This window comes from Callospermophilus lateralis, chromosome 14 (genome assembly GCF_048772815.1).
Source record: "Callospermophilus lateralis isolate mCalLat2 chromosome 14, mCalLat2.hap1, whole genome shotgun sequence".
Classification (NCBI taxonomy): domain Eukaryota; kingdom Metazoa; phylum Chordata; class Mammalia; order Rodentia; family Sciuridae; genus Callospermophilus; species Callospermophilus lateralis.
Window position 1 is genome coordinate 37592102 of NC_135318.1, and position 20543 is coordinate 37612644.

The following is a 20543-nucleotide window of genomic DNA, read 5'->3' on the forward strand; positions in this document are numbered from 1 at the left end:
ATCATCTGGTTTGTTAAGTGGAGGTTTTCATATTTTTACTTTTACTTAAACAGGTGCCTAGGTAGAGTTAAGAATCTTGGCCATTTACCCAAATTTACATTCTTTCCAAAAATTATCTCTGGAGCTCCTGTGCACCATGCCTGGTCCTAGGTGCTGAAAAACAGGCAGCAGAGAGACAGGGTCCTCGTTGTTCAGGAGCCCAGATTTGGGCAAGAGAGGCAGATGCTAAACAGATAGCCACCCAGGCAAGTATGTGCCATACAACAGGAAGTGGGTGGGGTGGGCACTGACAGGGTCCAGGCTCTGCAGTCCCAATGTTTGTGCTGAAGTGGGCAGTGCCCTCTTTCCTGCCTGTCGCCAGGGTGGCCAGACCTCTGTCTTGATTGGCTCACATACTATCTCAGCTTCCACTCCTGGCTTTCCATTTTAGGGGAGAACCCAACAATCCCACACTGCCTGGTCTCCAACTGCACCCTGTTCCCCCAGGAATGTTTTCAGGCCTGGGCTGTCCCCGCAGCATTTCTGGCAGGTCCTGGTGATAGCAGCTAAACAGGCTCACACAAGGCGCTCAGAATTCAGAACACTTGGCAGCAGGGAAAGAGACCGTGGCCATTTGGAACAGGTTGGGAGAAGTCATGCGGAGAGCAATTTGGGGTTTGCATTGGTCTCAACTGTAACTTTCCAGAAAGCTGGGACACCCGATTCCAATAAAAGCTTCCCCAAGTATTTCTGGAGGCATGGTGGAGGTTCTGGGCTGTGTGGGTGAGGGTGGCTTTTCTTGGTTTGTAGAATTGCACTTCTTACTGATAAAACTTCCATCAAATTTATGAACCTATGTCTAGTTTCCGAGGCTTGTGTCCTGGGAAGATGAAGGGAGGTGGGACTGGGGGAGTCTGAAGTAGAATTCACTGGGGTTGGGACTTATGGCCAAAGGATGCTGCAGATACCAGAGTCACATAGGGAATCTAAGTCAGTAGGAGAAATGGGACCAGAAGTCAGTCCTCCTTGTTCAGAACTGAACTTTCCCGACCGCACCCTGGGGGTGTCAAAAACTGAGATATGGGATTGTCTGCTTCAGTTTTTGCTCTAGGAATTCTGGATTGACCAAGCACCCTCACTTCTGTGGGGCCCTGGGCAGGGTCAGGACAAGAACCCTTCTGACTCAGAGACCCCTGCCAGGCAGGGGAGCCCCAGAATAAATGAGCTGGCTGCCCTGCTACACCTCTGCCAGTCACTGAGAGATCATTAAACAAGTAGCCCAGCACAAGGGCCAGACACAGCCAGGACTTTTGGTCACAGCGACAGGGAGTGGGGGCAGGCGGCTCTAGGAGGTTCCTGGAGACCTGCCTGGGCCCAGCTGAGCTGTTTCTCCAGCAGTCCAAGGTTTTCAGGCATTCCTTCATTCCATCTATCCAACATAGGTTGATTAATCACCTACTTTGTGCCAAGCATTATGCTCCATGATTGACAGAAACTACCTCTGTGTTTTAACCACCTCCATTTCTAGACAGTGCCTACATCATGGTGGTCATTTGATGCATGGCTGCGGCTGCGATCTTATTTTGTTAAGTGTAGCAGAGATCAGCACTACTAAGACAGAGCTTCTGACCTGGAGGAAGAGAAGAAACTTCTTTTCTTGCACACCCACTATGTGTCAGGTCCCCTGCCAGCTTCCAACACACTTTATTCCACCACACAGAAGTTTTTGTTAGAGCTGGAGGACCCTAGCAGCATCCTGGCTCCTGTCTCCAAAGGGGCTGTGTGCTGCAGCACATGTCTGGGGCAGTAAGAAGGACTTCATAGCGGGTCCCTTGCTAGGGGCTCCATTTGATCTGGGCCTTGAAGATCAAGTTGAGCAGGTGGAAAACGGGGAGAAAGAAAAGGGCAATGCAAGTGGAGAGAACAGCATGAGCAGCAGCCCAGGAGCTCAAGGGGCCTGGAGAGCAAGTGCGAGGGCCATGGGTAAGAATGGGGGAATTGAGGGGCTGGGGTTGTGCCTCAGGGGAAAAGTGCTCGCCTAGTATGTATGAGGCACTGGGTTCAATCCTCAGCACCACATAAAAACTAAATAAAGGTATTGTGTCTACTAAGTTCTTTACAACTAAAGAATAAAACTTTTTTTAAAGAATGGGGAGATTGAGGTACAATGAGGTGGGGTGGCCAGGAGTTAAGAATGGCTAGAGGGGGAACACTGGCAGACGCTTGGTTCCATGTATTCCCCAATGTCTGCCAGGCTAGAACCTTGGGCAAAGCTTCCCTCAAACCAAGCAGCCTGTAGGAAACTGGGTCCTGAGTTGGTCATGTCCTCAGACTTCCTCAGTGGTGGAGGAACTTCTCTGGTTATTGTTGTCTTCATGCCCCTTGCTACTGTCCCAAGTGCAAAAATGCAGAACCTCAGGTCCTGGAGTCCCCTCTGGGCAGGAACTGAGTGCAATGGGCTTCCAAAAATTCCCGTCAACACAAGCTTCCAGAATGCTGGTGAGCTGTGCATGCAGCACCATGCTGTCTGCTCAGAACCCTCCTCTCAGAGAAGCACTGGGCTGTGAAGGATGGGAAGCAGGCAGCCCTCACTTCAGTGTAGCCACGGAGGCTGCAAAAGAGCACAGCACAGCCAGATCCCACAGTCCCCAAATTGTACTTCAGCCCTTGCTGAAACCACCTCCTCCCCCTCATCCACCAGCATAGCCCAGACTGGGCTGAGGTTCTTTCTACTATGGTAGTGCACAATTCAGGGCCATCAGAGAAAATCCTGGGCAGTCAGGAGCCCCAATCCTCTATTCTGTCATTGACTGATTTGCTGCACGATGCCAAGAAAGTCACTTAGCTTCTCTGAGCCTGTCTCTTCATCAGTGAAGGGGGATATCATCTTCTTTGCAGTCTTAGGGTTTGGGGGAGGTTTCTTGGAAAACATAGATAAAAACAGTAGATTGGCCATAATGACACATGACATTAATGAGATTTATGTGTCAATGAGAGTGTTGCACCCTTCACTCCCGGAATGCAAGCCTGGCTGCTGGTGCAATAGTCTGGAAAAGGGAGAGGCCAGCAGGTCCTGCAGACTCTTCCTGCCCCAGGAGGCTCCTAATTGGAAATGAAGCCCTGGTGCTTTCTCCACCCACCAAGGGAGCTATGGTAGTCTGGGGTGAAGAGTGCAGCACCCTGACTCCCCAAGAGGCTCAGATACACCTGGAAAACAAGGAGGGTGGGCAGGGCGTGGCCAGGCAGGGCTCTGCTCTGGGGCTGGGGTGGGTTTGTGGTAGGAGGAGGCAGCAGAGGAGTACTGTCTTAACCTACCACTTGATCGATCTTGCAGTCATTCGCCAGATCTTCAAAGTTATTAAAAAGCACCACCATGTGAGGAATGATTAAGACACTGTAGCTGAGGACTCAAAGAAAATGCATTTTAAAAAAGCACCCTTCTGCCTGCATGATAATACATGGCAACTCAAAAGGCTGAGACAGGAGGATCTCAAGTTCAAGGTCAGTCTGGGCAACTTAGCAAGACCCTGTCTCAAAATAAAAAAAAATAAAAATGGATTGGAAATGTAGTTACTGGCAAACTAACCCTTGGTTCAATTTTCAGAACTGCAGTTAAATAAATAAATAAACAAAATAAAATAAAATCACTCTTCTAGGCCAATTATGTAACAGCACAGGACAGCAACAGTAGGAGAAACAGTGGCCAGAGTGCAGCGGATGCCACACTGCAGGAGTAATGGAGACCCGGAGGGCTCTGTGCAGGGTGGTGGGCTGCAGGGGACGAGGAGTGCTCTGGTCTCCCCCAGTACCGAGAGGCAGCACTCACAGGGTGTGTCCAGCTCTGGGACCTGATGCTCCTGCAGGTGTACCATGAAGGCCCACGTGGACTAGCTCCTCAGTCTTTAACCCAGTGGGACAGGAAGCATCATTATCTTCACTTCATAAAGGAGGAAAATGAGGCAAAGAGTTCATTCCTCGCAGGAGCACAGAGCTTATAAGGGGCAGAATCAGGCCTGGAACCCCAGCAGGTAGGTGGCAGAGCTGGTGCCTCAGAGTCCAGTCCACTCTAGCCCAAACTGGGGTTCCCCAAGACATGACAGAAGCAGGGACGGAAGGGACCCAAGTGACCCTAGGCATTTCCTACTTTAGGGGAGTTAGAAACAGACCCAGTGGGTGGAGATGTACCCTGCCCAAAGCCACATCACTAGTGAGAGGCAAAGCCGGGTCTAGGTTCCCAGACCCCAATCCACCATTGGTTCCCTACACCATGGTTCTAAAGTATGGTCTCGGGCCCAGCAGCCTGGACATTGCTGGAGCTCACGAGGAATGTGGAATTGCAGTTCCCATCCTTGACCTACAGAACCTGCAGGGAGGTGCCAGGATCCCAGGTGATTCACCTGCATGCTATTTGGTTTGAGAAACACTGATAATGCTACCCTTCCCTTTCTAGCCTGTAACTTCTGTTACTGGGAGTATAAAGACTCTGGATCTAGATATTGTAAAATCTGAAATTGCAAGATTCTGGACACTCTGTGGAAGTCACCTTGTGATTAATCCTCTGGGACCCAGAGGAAACAGATGGAGCAAATCCTTCAAAGGCCCAGGCACACCTGTCACCAGGGACCTGCTAATGAGCCAGGAGCTACGGATTGCCCAGGCCCAAGGAGGCGACACTCTCACAAGAGTCTAGATCATCCTCCACCACAGCTGGCCACTAGAGGGGGCCGAGCTGTCCTGAAGAAAGCACTAAACCTAGCAGTTGCTAGGGAGTAGCAGAGGTTAAGGCAGGACTTCTTGGGGCCAGAGTTCACGGCAGGAGTGGCAGACAAGAGCTGGCCTAGGGGTGAGGGCTATGGGTTCCAATTCCCCCTTTCCCCTCCACCACCACCTCCCTGGGACTGTGATTTGGTGTTTCTCAATCCCATGAAAAGTATGGTGCTCCATAGCTTCAAACCCCTGCACTCCTCCCTATATAGAAAGTCGGATTCTGTATCCTCACTATCAGAAGCAGAGACCCTGCCCAGCGCAGCCTCCTTGGGCTCCACACACTTTCTGTTTGCTGGGGGCTGGCTCATACCTTAGCTCCAGAGCCAGGGTGGGGCAGTGAGCTGGACAGTGGTAAGAAAGGGTAGTGGGAAGTTTAGGGAAAACCAGGGGCTGGACAACCCCAGAGCAGACCAATGGCCTGTGGCTCTCTCCCAGTTCCTCTGAGTCTAAGACAGTCAAGTAAGGGGAGGGAAGTCCCACTTCGGTTGGTAGGAACTTTACCTCCAAACATAGACCCAAAGGCTGCCACCACAACCTTCAGATAGAGAAGCTTTGACGTAAGTCCACCTCCAGGTCACTTGGCTGTGCTTCCCCTGGGCGCCCCCACCCCACTCTCAGCAAGCTCTTCCCTTCCTTTATGTGCAGCCGAATGCCTGCCCCTCAGGACAACCTCAGCTGGATTCTGTACCTGTCTCCCTGTGTGAGCAGGTTTGAGGAAGTCATCTGTGTGTGTGTGAGGCCTGAGGAGGTGGGGTAGGGATTCATCTGTCCCCAGCTACATTGACAAAACACTTCTGGGGCAGGGTGGGAGCGCAGGCTCTCAGCTAATACCCTTCCTGCTTGCTGGGTAACATTGGGCAACTGCTCCCCTTCTCCAAACCTTGGGTAAAATGAAGAATGGGGGAAAATCGGCCCTCACTGGGCTGGTCTTGGAGGAGCTCTAGAAAAGACTTTTGGGAGTGGTTGGCATCCGAGGGGCTGCCCTGTTGTCAGGGCTCCAGCCCTCACCCCTACTCAGCAGCTCTGCCACTGTGTTTTCTATGATGGGCTGCTCTCTGGCTTTTGTTGGCAAAATGGTCTAAATGCTTGGGGGAAGTTCTGGGGGGCATTTTTATGGTGTTTCCAGTTGAAATACTTTAGGGGTGTACTTTTGCTCCATTGGGCCCAATTCAAGGCCATTCAATGCTGGGGTCCTTGGGCATAGTCAGAACTGAGTGGAAGGATGCTCCCCCTCAGCTGGCTTTGCCCAGGGGTAGTGGCAGACCATTCCTGGGAACAAGGGACAGGAGAGGAGGAGCCGGGTACCCTTCCGTGTCTTAGTCTTGGATGGCCTGGCAGCTGCTCTAGTCTATTCCTCCTCCTTTCCCTTCTCCTCTCCCCTAAGCCTTCCTAATGGAAATAGCTCTCATTAAAGCCAACGCCATAGGCTTGTTCAGGAGGCAGCTTTTCCCCTGGAATGGAGTGTGATCCTGGAGAAAACCTAGTGGATTTGTGGTCTGCTTCCATGCAGCAATTAGCCGGGTAGCTGTCCAGTCTCTGATAGGCTTTGTAGAGGCAGAGGCTCAGCTTAGGAGAGACCAGACAGTCCCTTGCTCCAAAAGGGCTGAACATAAACACCGTGAAGACAGCAGTGCCCCACTGACTCAGCAATTTCACTGCTGGAAACTCATCCCAAGGAGGAACTACAGAAAGAAAGGCAAATGCATAAAGATGATCACTGTGGCATTTCTCAAAATAGCCCTACACTGGGAACACCACCCAGCTACCCAGCAGTAGGGGCAGTGAATTATAGAACATCAACTAGATGGAATAGTATGCACCCACTAAAATCAGCATATGAAGGCCACATGGAAACATGGAACCAACATTGATAAAATGTTATAAAAAGGGGAAGCAGTTCAGCTTAGCTCCCTTTCTTTTCCTTAAATAAAGGCGTGAAAAGAAACTGCCAGGGAACCTGAAGAAGTAAAAAGAGTTGTGTTAGGGCAGTAGTCTAAGTGACTTGTTCTCTGATTCATTTAAGTAATTACTGAGTGGGTCGGGGTTGTGGTTCAGAGGTAGAGCGCTCGCCTAGCATGTGTGAGGCACTGGGTTCCATCCTCAGCACCATATAAAAATAAAACAAAGACATTGTGTCCACCTATAAGTAAAAAATAAATATATAAATTGAAAAATCACTGAGTGTTTACTATGTTCTGGGTGCTGAGGATGGGGCAGTGAATGGAAATCCACACCATCTCCAGCTTCAAATGCAATGTTTTTTCCTACATGGTCTTCGAGTCCGTCACATGATCTTTTGATAAACCAAGCAAACAAACAAACAACCCATTAATACTAGAAATAAGTCAGGAAAGATGCTCCCTCCTCTGGGCAAGGTATTTCATTCCAGGTATCAGAGCCATCTCCAGCTGGATTACATATATGTTATAAGAATCCCAAATGTAAATGTGGGAGTGACATTTCAGTCTTATAACATTTTAGTTTCCTCTGCAGGAAAAACATTTTTTTCCCCCCCCAGAAAAACCCATGTTAAGAAAGAGGAAAAAAGTTAGGACTTGTTACTAAGCTCGTGGTTGAATAATTAAGTGCGCCTAATTCTGAAAGTAGCAAGCTAAATTATGCAGTGCCAAAAGCGACAACTCTCATACCTACACCATCCCGTCTATACCGGCGTGGTTTTAGCTTTACAGCTGAAAAGCATTGCCAGAAAACCTAATAAAAGGAAGCAAAAATATTTCTGTTTCTATCAAGCTGCCATTTGAGAAAGACTTTAAAATATGTTCTTCCCTATGTGTAAATCTGACAGCAGATGCATAATTAAAACCCCAGTGGAGAGCTTCTTTTTAATCTTTTCAAAGTAAACCAATAAAACATCCTTTAGGATGTGAAATGATGGATTAATACTCTTTGGATGGTTCTGAATATCTCTGAGGTGGAGTGATCTCTTTAAGAACATAGTTTAGAACCAGAGGAACACAAGCCATTGGCTTCACCTTTAGTTCATGTACTCACCGAAGATGCAGATAATGACATGCCAAAGGCCACACACTCATCTGCAAAGAGTTATGCTTGTCTCGGATGCTTGTTAATTGGAGGAATGAATGAATGGATTCATTCACATTAAAACAAACTTCATTTCAAGCCCCCGGGAATATGTCACATAGCTCAAATGGGAGAAATAATTACCCAGGATTTCAGTTCCATGTAAGCAATCAGTATGAATAATTTAGATCACAAAATGGATTTTTAATCTTGCTTGAACTAACTAGTCAGATTGACTTGTTCTTTGTGTGCTATTTCTAGTTTTCTCGGGATTAATCAGTGCCTGGTCTGACCAACAGACCAGTCCTTGCCCTAGTGTCAGATACACAGACACAAACATTAAATACTTATATTAAATAGTCTCAAAAAAGAATGTTCCCACCAGTTATATGCATGAAATTGATGGAATATACAATGAATAATTTGGATTCAGGACCTGGGTAACCCCCTCATTAACTGTGTGACCTTAGACAAGTCCATTTACACTATGCCACACAGGCTTAAACCAAAAATTCCCTTACTCCAATTATCTTTAGTGAGGATGTCAACATTTGCTACCAATCCCACCATACATGTTGGAATACACTTTAATTTTTGTCATATAAAATAAACTTTAACCCTCTAAACTCTGGCTCTAGGCTGGACACACACAACACATGGTATTTATGGAATGAATGAAGTGTTCCCTATACAAAAGACTTGATAAATCATTTGGCAGGGTCTACACAACACAAAAAAGAAATATTCTATATTGATTAGATAATGTAAGCAGTTGAACCAAATCATCTGGGTCCCCTGAATTCCACATTGCTGCATGAACTATACATACTGTGATATTCACTGATCAAATAAAACTGAGAATGAACTAATTTTCCTCTTCATTGGATGAGGTGGCAGATAAAGAATACTGACTGTCCATGTGGACTGAGCTTTGAATCCATAAAAGGATCGTAATAATAATGTATCTGAAGACTCGAACATTTAAGGGAAAGGAACTATGTAAGCAGAAGAGAAACTGACATATGTAGGTCTTTAATTAAATCTCAGGCTAGGTGTAGCTTATGGTAGAGCACTTACCTAGTGTGTGCAAGGGCCTGGGTTCAATCCCCAGCACTGGGGGGAAAAAAATCTCATCCAAGTGCATTTTTGCAAAAAGAAGGTTGAAATGATAATCATGCTAAATAGGAATTCAGCACAACTTATCTGACTGACTGAAGCAACCAACTGAAACCACTACCCAAGATTGTCACAGTGGGTGGATAGTGGGCAGAGATCCTGCTACTTGTGTGGCTGTGTTGGTCTCCCTATAGAGGGCTAGTTCAATCCTGAGTGGTCCAGAGGCTGGTTTTAACGTTTCCCTGCAGATTTTGGAAGCAATGTGCTTGGTCATTCATAATGCGGCCACATGCTTCAGTGTAGCCCTCCTACACTGCTTGCCTACATCTCAAAACACAAATCAAAAAAGAGAACATTGTTCCTTTCCACTTGATGAAAGAATAGCCAATACTGACAGTAGATTAAAGCCTGCATGGAACAAAATTCTAACATGCTGACTTGATTTTGTGCACAGAACTGAGAGAGAAGCTTAGAAGGCACGCCGGGGCTCAGAATCACTTCTTTCAGAAGGATGAAAGATTGATGGGAAGTCATCAGACAGAGATAGACCACAGGCCACTGGAATGGGTCATCCTATTTGCATGGACTCACAGCCCATATGAGAAGAGGGCACTGCCAATAGCTTCACTTTGGCCTACAGGGTTCCATTAGCAAGCTAGAGCATATCACCAAGGAAAAGATGATGTGACCACCCAACGTGTTCACAATTGTGCTTTTAGGTGGAAGAAAGTAAAAGGACATATTTACAAGAGGAAAAGCACAAGTCAACAAGCTATGAATACATGATGTCATCCCCAGGACTAAGCATCTTTAGTACTTTTAAAGCACTTAAAAAAAAAACTCTAGTTGCTATAGCAACTTGATGCAGCTCTTAAAAGGGGATTTTTTGAGGGGGTCATTTTTAATCTTCAATCACCATAACAACATGATATAGCTTTTAAAAGGTATTTTTATCCAATTTGTGTATGCTTTGGACTCTGGCCATATTTGCCTTTTCTATTTAAAATAATCAAATCAAGCATGACACATGAAAAAAAAATCATTGAAGACAAGGAAGCCCTTTCACAGACTTTACATATACACTCAGAGAGGCATTTCTTGCTGCTCATATCCTGCATGTGGATGCACCCTCTCTCCCTGCCTCCAAACAGCCACGCACTTGGCTTTCACTGATCAGTTTGTCCATGCCCCATGCTCTTAGATGGCATACCAAACCAGCCCAGAACCCACCCAAAGAAGGTATGTCCATGAACTCCCTCTCTTCTCAGGTTCAGTAAGTACAGCCCCCTCCTCCAAAACTGCACCACCAAGAGGCAGTGCCTTGGATTGATAGTGTGACCAGCCATGGGCCTTCTCCCACCCTAGGACTCAAATAGGAGCTGGTGGCTCACCAAGTCTTGCAGAAGTGAAAAGCTTAGATTTATTCTATGCTCTACAAAGGAATCATTGGGGAGGCGAGATTGTGTTTCACATGATGCCCAGGGAAAGGAGTGGGTGGGGGAAGTGAAGCAGGCAAGGGGCAAAGAGGTGGAGAAAGCAGCAGTGGTGGCTCCAGAATCTCTCCAGGAGGCGTTTGGAGCTGCAATCTAGCTAAAAAGGGAGGAATGGAGGCTCGCAGAAGTATCTGCACAACATTTTTCATAAGGTTGAGAAAACACGAAATGTTTATGCTAAAAGTGGCAAGACGGGGTAATGAAAAGTACAGGGGAATCGTCCCTGCTCCTGGCTACCCACTTGGCACTACTTCCGGTTGGAAAAAGTGGCAAGGGAAAAAAGAAAAAGACGTCAAGAAATTGGAGGAGAGGCCTGGGGTGTGGGGAGAAAACCAAGGAGGGAAGGAGTGTAGAGCCACCAGAGCTCAAGTCCTGGCCTCTGACTAACGGGCTTTTCACTGTGCGGGGGTGGGGAGTGTAAACTGCAGAAGTGGATGGGAAAGAGATCCAGGGAAAGTGATTCCGGGCCAGTGGTCACCCATCATGGGATAAAAGCCGCTGAGAGGAAAACACGGGATAAAGGAAGAGAGTGAGAAAGAAGAGGAAATGATAAAGCTGAGAGAGAAGGAGAAAAGGTGCTTATAAAATATCTGGGTGACGACACTGAGGTCCGCGGTGATATGGGAATAGGAAGGAACTAATGGCACTTGACACATTCTCACAAATTCTCTTATAGAGGAGAAAATTGGGGCGTCCAGAGATTAGGATATGGAGCCTGCAAGCGCTAAAGCTCAGGCGACCAGGATCTGCCTGGCGCCTGAGTGAGTCTCTCGCCATTCAGCGACGCTATCAGGAGAGTCACTGCTGGGTGAACGCCGAAGATAGGCGGTTCGGGCCACCTTCTGCACCGAAAACCAGGAGAGAGAGGGGCAGGAGAAGGGAGTTGGGCGGAGAGGAGAGGGCGAGACAAAAGTAGGCAATGGGGCATTGGAAGGGAAGGGAGGAGTCGCGGACAGAGCCCCAGATCGATGGAAAGGGCAGCAAGTGAAAGGAGCACAGAAAAAAGAAGCGTGCGGTGCGCGCCGCTCACCTATGGTCGACACCACGGTGCCCACGAAGTAGAAGGCACCAGGGAAGTCCCAGCGCGGGCGCAGCGCGTCGGCTCGGACACCGGCGGCCAACGCGGCCTCGTAGTGCCGGAGGAAGGCGCGCAGCTCCGGTTCGGCCACGCCGTGCGCGGCGCTGAAGTTGCGCAGCGTGGCGCCCCAGCGCGCCCGCGCCTCCGCCTCGCCGGGGCTCTCCAGCGCGGAGAAGACTGTGGCGCCCGCCACCAGGTATAGGCCGATGAGCGCCGCCAGCAGCACGAAGCGACCGGTGTCCTCGTTGAGGTGCGAACGGCGGCAGCAGCAGCAGCAGCAGGAGGGGCGCGGCAGGCGGCGGCGACAGCGGCGGGGAGGGGGCCGGGGACTGCGGGAGGACATGGTCCGGAGCTCAGCCCCGGGGCCGGGGCGGCGCTTGGAGCCCGGGCCGCGACATCCCCCCCGCGGGAACAGAAGCGTGAGGATGGTGGCCAGGGGTCGGGGGCCGCCGTGGAGCCCCTTTGCAGCCTTCCTAGAGCCCGGACGGCCGGGCGCCTCCGCCTCCTCCCGGGCGCTCAGGCCACGCACAGGTTCCGCGGCCCAGCGGGCGACGGGACTGGGACGCTCCTCTCCGCGCCCCGACGCCTCTCCGGCTCCCGCGGCTCCTTACCCACAGCGCTTGGGCGCGGGGCTCCGAAGCTAGGCCCCTGCCCTCCTGTAGCCGGCGTCCGCGGGGCCCCGGGCCTCATACTCCTCTCCAGACAGGCCGCGGGCTGTGCGCGGAGCGGGCGGTGGAGCCTGGGTGCCTAGGACTGGGACGCGGTCCTGGGGCACGGAGATAGCCCCCGGGGGCGTCCCATGAGGCTTTCCGGATTTGGCGGTTCCTAGGCGCAGGCTGCGCGGGCAGTCCTGCTCCCGCCCCCGGGGCTGAGCTGGCGGCGACGGCTGCCGAGCCTCAGAGCTAAGCGGAGTCCGGGGAAGCGCTCCCTTCCCAGCTCCAGCCGAAGAGCCGCCCGGCAAGGAGAGGCGGAGTCACTGGAGCCCGGGGCGGGGTGTTGGGGAGGGGTGAGTAAGGAAGGGAGGGAGGGGTGGAGAGCTGGGCCTCTGGGACGCCTCCGGGTCGTTCTGGTGGCACCAATGCGGGACACCGGAGCAGGTGTCCGACTGCGGTGCTAGTTACCACCTCGCCAGGAACCGCGTCCTGTCTCCCCCTGCCCTTCAGCTTCGAAATCATGGAGAAACTTTGTTCAACTTGATAGTGCTTTTGAGGTCTCAGGGGCTGGGGGGCTCCCGACGCGAATCCCAGATACTGGGTTCTTGGGCTCCGGTCCGAAGTTTACGTTTCCTTCTCTCACTCCTTTGCCCTGGATCTAGCCACAGCGCCAGGACTCAGAGGAGTCTTTTGGGGGAAATGCCACCGCTTAGGAAGAGGGTAGAGGCAGTCACCGGGCTCCGGGCGACCGGGGAGCGAGGGCGTTTGCTCCCCCTCCCGACCGGGCGGGCGGCCGGCGTCAGCACCGCGGACAGCGCATCGTTGCGGCAGCCGCTGGGCGGGCAGCTTCAGGGCTGCGGGGGCCGGCTGTGGTCGGCTAGGCGGCTCGCCCCGCTGCGCCTGGTTCCTCAAATCCTCCCTGTTTTTCTTTTACCTCCCATATGTCCCCTATCCCGAGGCAGGTGCGGTCGCCGAAGCAGGGTGCTGACAGGGTGGAGACGCTGCGGAACAGAGACGGAGGAGGAGTCAGGCGCCGATAGGGGACTGAGGGCTACCAGAGCTGGAGGCGCACAGGCCCATCGGGCTGCAGGGTGTCCTCTCGCCACCCCAGCTTACCAACCCCTCTAGCTCAGGGTAGGGCAGCGTGGGTACGACCCTGGCTGCGGTAGAGGGGTAGAGGAGGTTAGGAGAAGCTAGCTTGTGGCTCCCCCACGGCTGGTGCGGGCAAGGGTGTGCCCCGTAGTACCCCGCGGAAAGAGTCGCCCCCTCCGCGGGGAAAGATAGCAGGTGCTTGGCTCTGCCTGGGGCTCTTCTCTACCCGACACAAGTTGGCTTGGCTGGGTCCACAAAGTTCTGAGGAGAGGAACGCCCTTACTGCAGGCGGAAAGCTGTCCTCCTCTCGCCTTTGTATGGGCTGTGGATGGAAGACCCTGATGATGTTACAACACAGATGATGGAAAATAAAGATAATGGTGGAGATAGTACTTAGATACTCCAAGTGGATGAACTGTGGCAAAATTCAGAGCTGCCCCTGCCCCTACCCCAGCCCCAATCCTAGGCCCCTTGACCACCGCAGGAAAACTCCAAGCTAAATCTACTCAGTCGTGGCCACAGCATCAGTTTCCTATGGATGGGGTGCTCATCGTCGTCTCTGAATAAGCCTCCACCGCTCATTGAGCATTTCACAGCCTTGAAATTAGGGTCCTGTGCCTGATCCCTCACGGGAGGCAGATTGAGGTGGGCTGTAGGTGGAGGCATGGGAAAATTCAAAGGCCTCTGATTTGGTATGTATTATGCCAACCAGGGGCATCAGAGACTTGGATCTTCCCAGAAATGCTGCTGCTGCAGGGCATGAATAGAGCCCACTGTGCTCTCCTTTGTGTTAGTGTAGATGGGAAGAAATCCCACCTCCCACCACCACCACCATTGTTAGAGCTAGGCTTCCTGGCACTGGATGACATGGGGCTAGGTTCGCAATGATCTTTTTAGAATGGTACAAGGAAGCCCTTGTGTGAGGAGAAATCTGAGCCCACTCCTCCATTTCTGTAGTATACTGGGAGCTTTACATACACACAAATTACTGTCATTGCAAACTATTATTATTGTCAACTATTTCTCTCCAAGCCTTTGCCTCCCCTGGCTTCTCCACAGCAGTGCCCCAGGTCTTTTTCTCCACAGGTTCTGTTCCCTCCCTCTTGTCCCTCATACATACAACTCCAGTGGGCAGTGAGGACAGCCTAGCCATGGACCTCTGGGACTGAATTCCACTTAGTGGAAAGAAGCTCTGAAAGAAGCCATGTGAGACATCACTTCAAGAGTTGATTCTCGAGCCTCCAGATACAGCTGAAGGGCATTGCCAGACCTCTCAATGGCTGTTCTTGCCCCAGCTTCCAGATTAGGGACAGGGTGCTTTGCTGCAGTGTTCTGGGACCAGCTTCTTGCTCAGTTGGCAGAGGGCCTTCCCTGTCCTCATATTTGTTATTCTAGCTTGATTAAGAGCAAACCCCTGGCATAAATTTCAACTCTGAATGACCTAATCAATTTATGTAATAGGGAAATGATGAGTACCTGCACATAATCCTGGGTCCTTTAGGGAATTAACCACATGACGAATGTGGTTTTTATCCACTGGATCAATATTTAAACCTTTGACTGCTGTAGGACTATCTTCAAAACCTTTGCCTCCACCCTGAGTTGCTACAAGAGCCTTCTAATGGTAGAACTGGCTATTGTAGATGTCTCCTCACTTGGGTCCATTCTGCTGCCCCTGCCAGTCATTGCTGTGATCCTACCTGTCTGATCTGACACTGCATCTGAAGTCTCTAAACTAGTCTCCAGTGGTTCCCCCAAAGTTACAAAAATTCAATCTTTAAGCTCTAGAGGCTGCCATTCAAAGCCTTTGATGGCATGATTCCCAACAAGTCATTCCTACTACCTACTGCTTCTTACAGTAACAGGGAGTTAGAGGCTGCTTTTGCTAAAAAGCACTGACTCTTCACTTGGGCCTACAGCTGCCTAATGAATAATTAAATTTTTATTAGCTCATCTAATACAGGATAAAAGCTTGGAATCTCTGCTTTCATTTTGCATTTGTTCCCTTTGCTACCTTAAACTTTGGTTCAGATTTCTGCTTAATTCTGCAGGTAGACACAATAATCATTTAAGGAGTTTTTGTTTAAATCTGGTAACCCTCCTCATCATGACTGAATACACTAAGATAAAAGTAACTAAAATGTTCTCAAGATTATTTTTTTAAATTCTCAAAATTTGAAGGTATTTCATAGTCAATAGTGTCAGCCACCAACTCTTATTTCCTGCACCAGACCACTGTAATGGTGCTTACAAGTCTCCAGTCATTGCCCTAACCCACCTTGCCATTCTGACTTGTTCCTTCTCGGACTCATTTTCTTCTGTCGTTACCTTGGATTCTAAGACAATATGTGTGATTGGTAAACATCCCTTGACAGGAGTCAAAACCACATCCAAGCCAGGCAGGGTGGCTCATGCCTGTAAACCCAGTGGCTCAGGAAGTTGAGGTAGGAGGATAGCAGGTCAAAGCTAGCCTCAGCAATTTAGCGAGTCCCTGAACAACTTAGCAATACCCTACCTCAAAATAACATTAAAAAAAGGGGGCTGGGATGTAACAAGGTGGTCAAAGCATCCTTGGGTTAAATCCTTGCTATCAAACAAATGAATAACAGCAACAAAAAGACACCTAGGTAGCAATGAGTTTCTTATCACTGACAAGGCTCTGTTTGACCGTCCTGAGACAATGATCAGTCAGATCAGTTTCACCACAACTGCTTGACTATGCATACTTCCCACGCCCAAACTTTGTCCTTTCTCTATATATTCCCCAAATTTGTCTTAGCTCCTCTAATCCAAGGCTTAGGCTTCTAGTCCTCGTGCTTCCTAGTGTGGCTACACTGAATAATACATTCCTTTCCTATTTCACCGTTACTTTTTCTGTTTGATTTTTGTGGCTAGTGACCAGACCTGGTCTGTTGGGGACCCCCAGAGTCAGTAACCCATTGAGCAACCTTATTCCTCAAGTGCTCCATATTACTTATTCCTCAAGTACTCCACACCAACCCAATCACCAGGCCTTTGCTCCTCCTGTGTGGCCCGCATCAGCACTGGTTACATTGGAGTGCCACCTTTTTCTCTCCATCTCTACAAATATAAAGCTCAACTCAACTCTCAGACTTTTTCCAGAAAAGTTTTCCTTTTGTAGTATATTTAGAGCCAATCACTTTGACACGGTCATTTGAATCCCAAGTTTACTGAATCTACCATGCACTCAAGAATTTCATATCCTGCCTCCCCCTTTCCCTCTCTATTTCTACCTTTCTGTGTTTTATAAAAGAAAATACCATGCAAGAGTTTTAGTCAGGAAAATTAGGTAAGGTTAAATGCAACAAATTGGCAACTCCACTTTACGCATATAATTAAGATAAACAAAAACATACATCCACACAAAGACTTGTACATTGATGTTCATGGCAACAAAAAGTGGAAATAACTGACAAGTCCATCAACAGACAAATGGAGAAATAAAATAAAGTCTATCCATACAACAAAATATTTGACAACAAAAAGTGGGGGAGTATTAATACATGCTACAATGTACATGAATCTTGAAAATTATACTAAGTGAAAGAAGCCAGTCACAAAAGATGATAAATTATATGATTCTGGGCGGGGGCTGTGGCTCAGTGGTAGTGCACATGCCTGGCATGCATGAGGCAGTACGTTAAATCCTCAGCACCACATAAAAATAAATAAATAAAGATATTGTGTCCATCTACAACTATAAAAGTATTTTAAAAATTATGATTCTATTTATATAAGCAAATCCATTAAGACAAAACATTTTAGTTGTCACTGGGGGATTGAGGAGAAATGGAAATGATTGCTGATGGGGATGGGGTTTCTTTGGGATGATACAAACGTTCTACCTGGGTTTGACAGCCAGCACCCCACCACCACACACACACACCACACACACACACACACACACACACACACACACATTTCTAAAGTTGATTGTGGTAATGATAGCATAGCTCTATAAATACATTTAAAAAACATCAATTTGTACCCTTAAAATGGCTAAATTATATGGTATGCAAATTATGTATCAATAAATCTATTTAAAAAGACAACTTATTGTCTACATATTGACAAGTGACTGTGTAACAACGTACTTGTTAAATATTAATTTGTTTCTATCCTTCAAAAGGCCACTTGAGTTGCCTTCTTGGTTGTACAAATGCAGCAACTCTCTTCCCCAATTCTCTCGGAATTAGGCTTTTATAAAACCCCTTTTATATAAAAATATTTTATATTTATAATTATTATTTCTTCCTTCTCCTCCTTTTCTCTTCCTTCTCTTCACTTTCACCTCCTCCTTGTCTTCTTAGTGCTTAACCACTAAGCCATATCCCCAGGCCTTTTTAGTTTTATTTTGAGATAGGGCCTTGCTAACTAGCTTAGGGCTTGCTAAGTTGCTGAGGCTGGCTTTGAACTTGTGATCCTCCTGCATCAGCTTCCCAAATCACTGGGATTACAGGCATGGACCACACCACTGGTCTTATTATAGCTTCTTGATGGATTTACCCTTTAATTAATATACAATGGCCCTTTTTTGTCTCTTGTAGCAGTTTTTTTTTTTTTTTTTGGTATGGAGGAACATCCCCAGCCATTTTATTTGGAGACAGGGTCTCACTGAGTTTCTAAGGGCCTTGCTAAATTGCTGAGGCCGACCTTGAATTTACAATCCTCTTGCCTCAGTCTCCCAAGCCACTGGGATTACAGGCCTGTGCCACTACACCCAGCTCAGGCTGTTTTTAAATCCATAACGTCATTGGCTGACCTCTCAGCCTCTCACTAAGACTTTAGTTTGTAGTTCGTGCATAACTGACTCTGTAAACCCCAAAGGTGAGTGAGAGTTGAATAGCTAATACAGGTGGACTTGGACTTAATGAAGACAAGTTCATGTCAACTTCCTGTTTTCCCCGTAGACACTGCCACACTGAGAGGAGTCAACTGGGTCTTTGAAGGAAAAGCAAGACAAATGAGGACATATGGAGGGTGGGGTCAGGAGCTCTGGAGTTCAAGCCTCTCAGTGCTCCAGTTTCCACATCAGACTTTGTGAAGAACACACTATTTCATCTCTATGTCACCGTGATATTTGAGTATTAACAAGTCACCAATCACTCCATTTACTAAGAGTTTAGAAGTGAAGACCAGAATCCTAGGGTGGTGAGGAGCCGTAAGGCCATCAGAGATCACTTTTATCTTCTGATCTGATCCAGAAGGCTGTGGGTTCCTTGTCTAAAACCTCCACGAAGTCCTCTTTTGCAACACCAAATCATTCCATATTGAGAAGCACTTTTAAAATGTCTCTTTCAACTCTTTCTTACTTTAAAATATGATTCAGATTTTGTTTTGTTTTGTAGGCAAGGCTGATAAATGTATTGATTTTGTCTCAAATGGATTTGGATATAACTTCTAAAGACTATGTAAGTAATGCACAGTTAACTTAGAACTACTGGAAAATTTAGAAAAGCAGAAATAAGAAAATACAAATTACCCAAGTTATATTCTATTATTTCATTATTGTAGAGAATTACTACAATCAATCATTTTGATAACTCTTCCGACTGGTTGGCTGGCTATGTCTACCTATCTTCTCTCATACATCATTTATCTGATCTATTTTCACATGTACATACACAAATTTGATTTGATTAAAATCCCAGGGTAGGATATTTTACATGCTGCTTTACTATCTGTCATTCAAAAATATTTTAAATACTTGGATTCGAACATATTTGTTGAGAACGTACTACATGCTGAACACTGTTCAAGGTGCCTGGAGTTGACCAATCAACATGGAGCTTATATGCTTTCATGCCAATAGGCATATATGCAGCATCATTTGCATAGTGTCTGCATAGTGTCCTGTCAAATGAAGTTTTAGCTGAGTTTCATGTTGACAGGTTTTGTTAGATTTTTTCAGGTTCCTTCTTCCTTTTTCTCTATTCTTTTCAATTATTTAATCACTTATTTAATTACTTATTTATTGGTACTGAGGGTTGAATCCAGGGGCACTATACCACTGAGTTATATCCCCAGTCTTTTTAAAATTTATATCTTGAGACAGGGTCTCACTACATTGCCCAGGCTGGCCTTGAACTTATGATCCTCCTGTCTTAACTTCCTAAATAGCTGTGACTACAGGTATGTGCCACCATTCCTGGCTGTTTTTGGCTTCTTAATGAAACTTCTAATTCCTACCCAAATATATGCCTCATCTCTTTATTTGGATGTCAATGGACTCAATTAAAAAGCCCTAGTTTGCAGGCTCCCTCATAATTAGGTGAGACTGAATTATTAATTTCTAGCAAAATATTATGTGGGACTTTCAGGAAGGCCGCATAAAGGAAGCTAAATTCCACCTGGAGAGGTACCTTTTGCTTTTCCACCATTTCTCCTTCCTCAGCCGTGCTTCCTAAATGTGGTGCAATGTGGGTGGATTTGATGGCTGGGGTTTCAGCTGCCATTTTTAATCATGAGGTGACTTTAAGGATGAAAGTCACAGTGTGGAGAAGCAAAATGTTGAAGTCTTTTGCAGGAGAGAATTATATGTCTGACCCGCTCGCTGTTGTCTAGTCTCTTGCCGATTGGATATTCTGATATTCAAGAGTCCCTGTTTGAAATGAATCTGAGACAGAAATTCAGACTCAGTAGGCCCAACTCATTCATTTGTTTGAAGTTTTCCCTCCATCCTCCGTTGTTCCTTCTCTTAGACATCTTGTAATCTCACCATGGCTGACTTTCCTGTGGTTTTCTGCCCACTTGATTCCTCCAGATTCTTAGAATTGGGAGAGATTAAACAATGGTAAATTTTCTTATCCAAAAACATTAGGCTTGTCAGGACCAAGCGCAAAACCAAGCAGGGGAGGAGATCCCCAGGAGAAAGAGGCTTTGGGGTTGTCATCACTGACATCTCATTGTCTGAACGAGTTGGAGTTCTGAGAATATTGGACTGGTGTTTTTAGAGTGTTCAAGCATTTGTTTTTGATAGGAAACTTTTAAAATGAGGGTGAGACCTATTGGAGAAGGAATGAAACCCAGCATGAAAGAGCAGACAGAGATGATGGAAACGATTGTTCTTGTAACCCAACCACTCTTCACATTCTCAACCTGGCTGTGGGCTGTGAACGTCTTGTGCAAGGGCAAGAGATTTGCTCATTAGATGGTAATTAAAACTCCTGCTGAGGATGAGCATAGCACAGAACATCATATTCAACTTGAAGAACAGAGAGGGAAACCGGGGACAACAGCTCTCCTTGTAATAACCCAGGAAAGGCTGGAGGACTGAAAATTGAGAAGGGGTATAGAGGGGGA

General features: G+C 47.6%; 1 protein-coding gene across 1 annotated transcript in view; it reads right to left on the minus strand.

Annotated features, from left to right (window-relative positions):
- Positions 1 to 11818, minus strand: part of Kcnk12 (potassium two pore domain channel subfamily K member 12) — a 39230-nt gene extending 27412 nt beyond the window's left edge. The window contains exon 1 of the mRNA XM_076832949.2: positions 11428 to 11818. Coding sequence (XP_076689064.1) covers positions 11428 to 11818 — 391 coding nt within the window. The remainder of the gene's footprint in view (positions 1 to 11427) is intronic.
- Positions 11819 to 20543: the final 8725 nt, after the last annotated feature.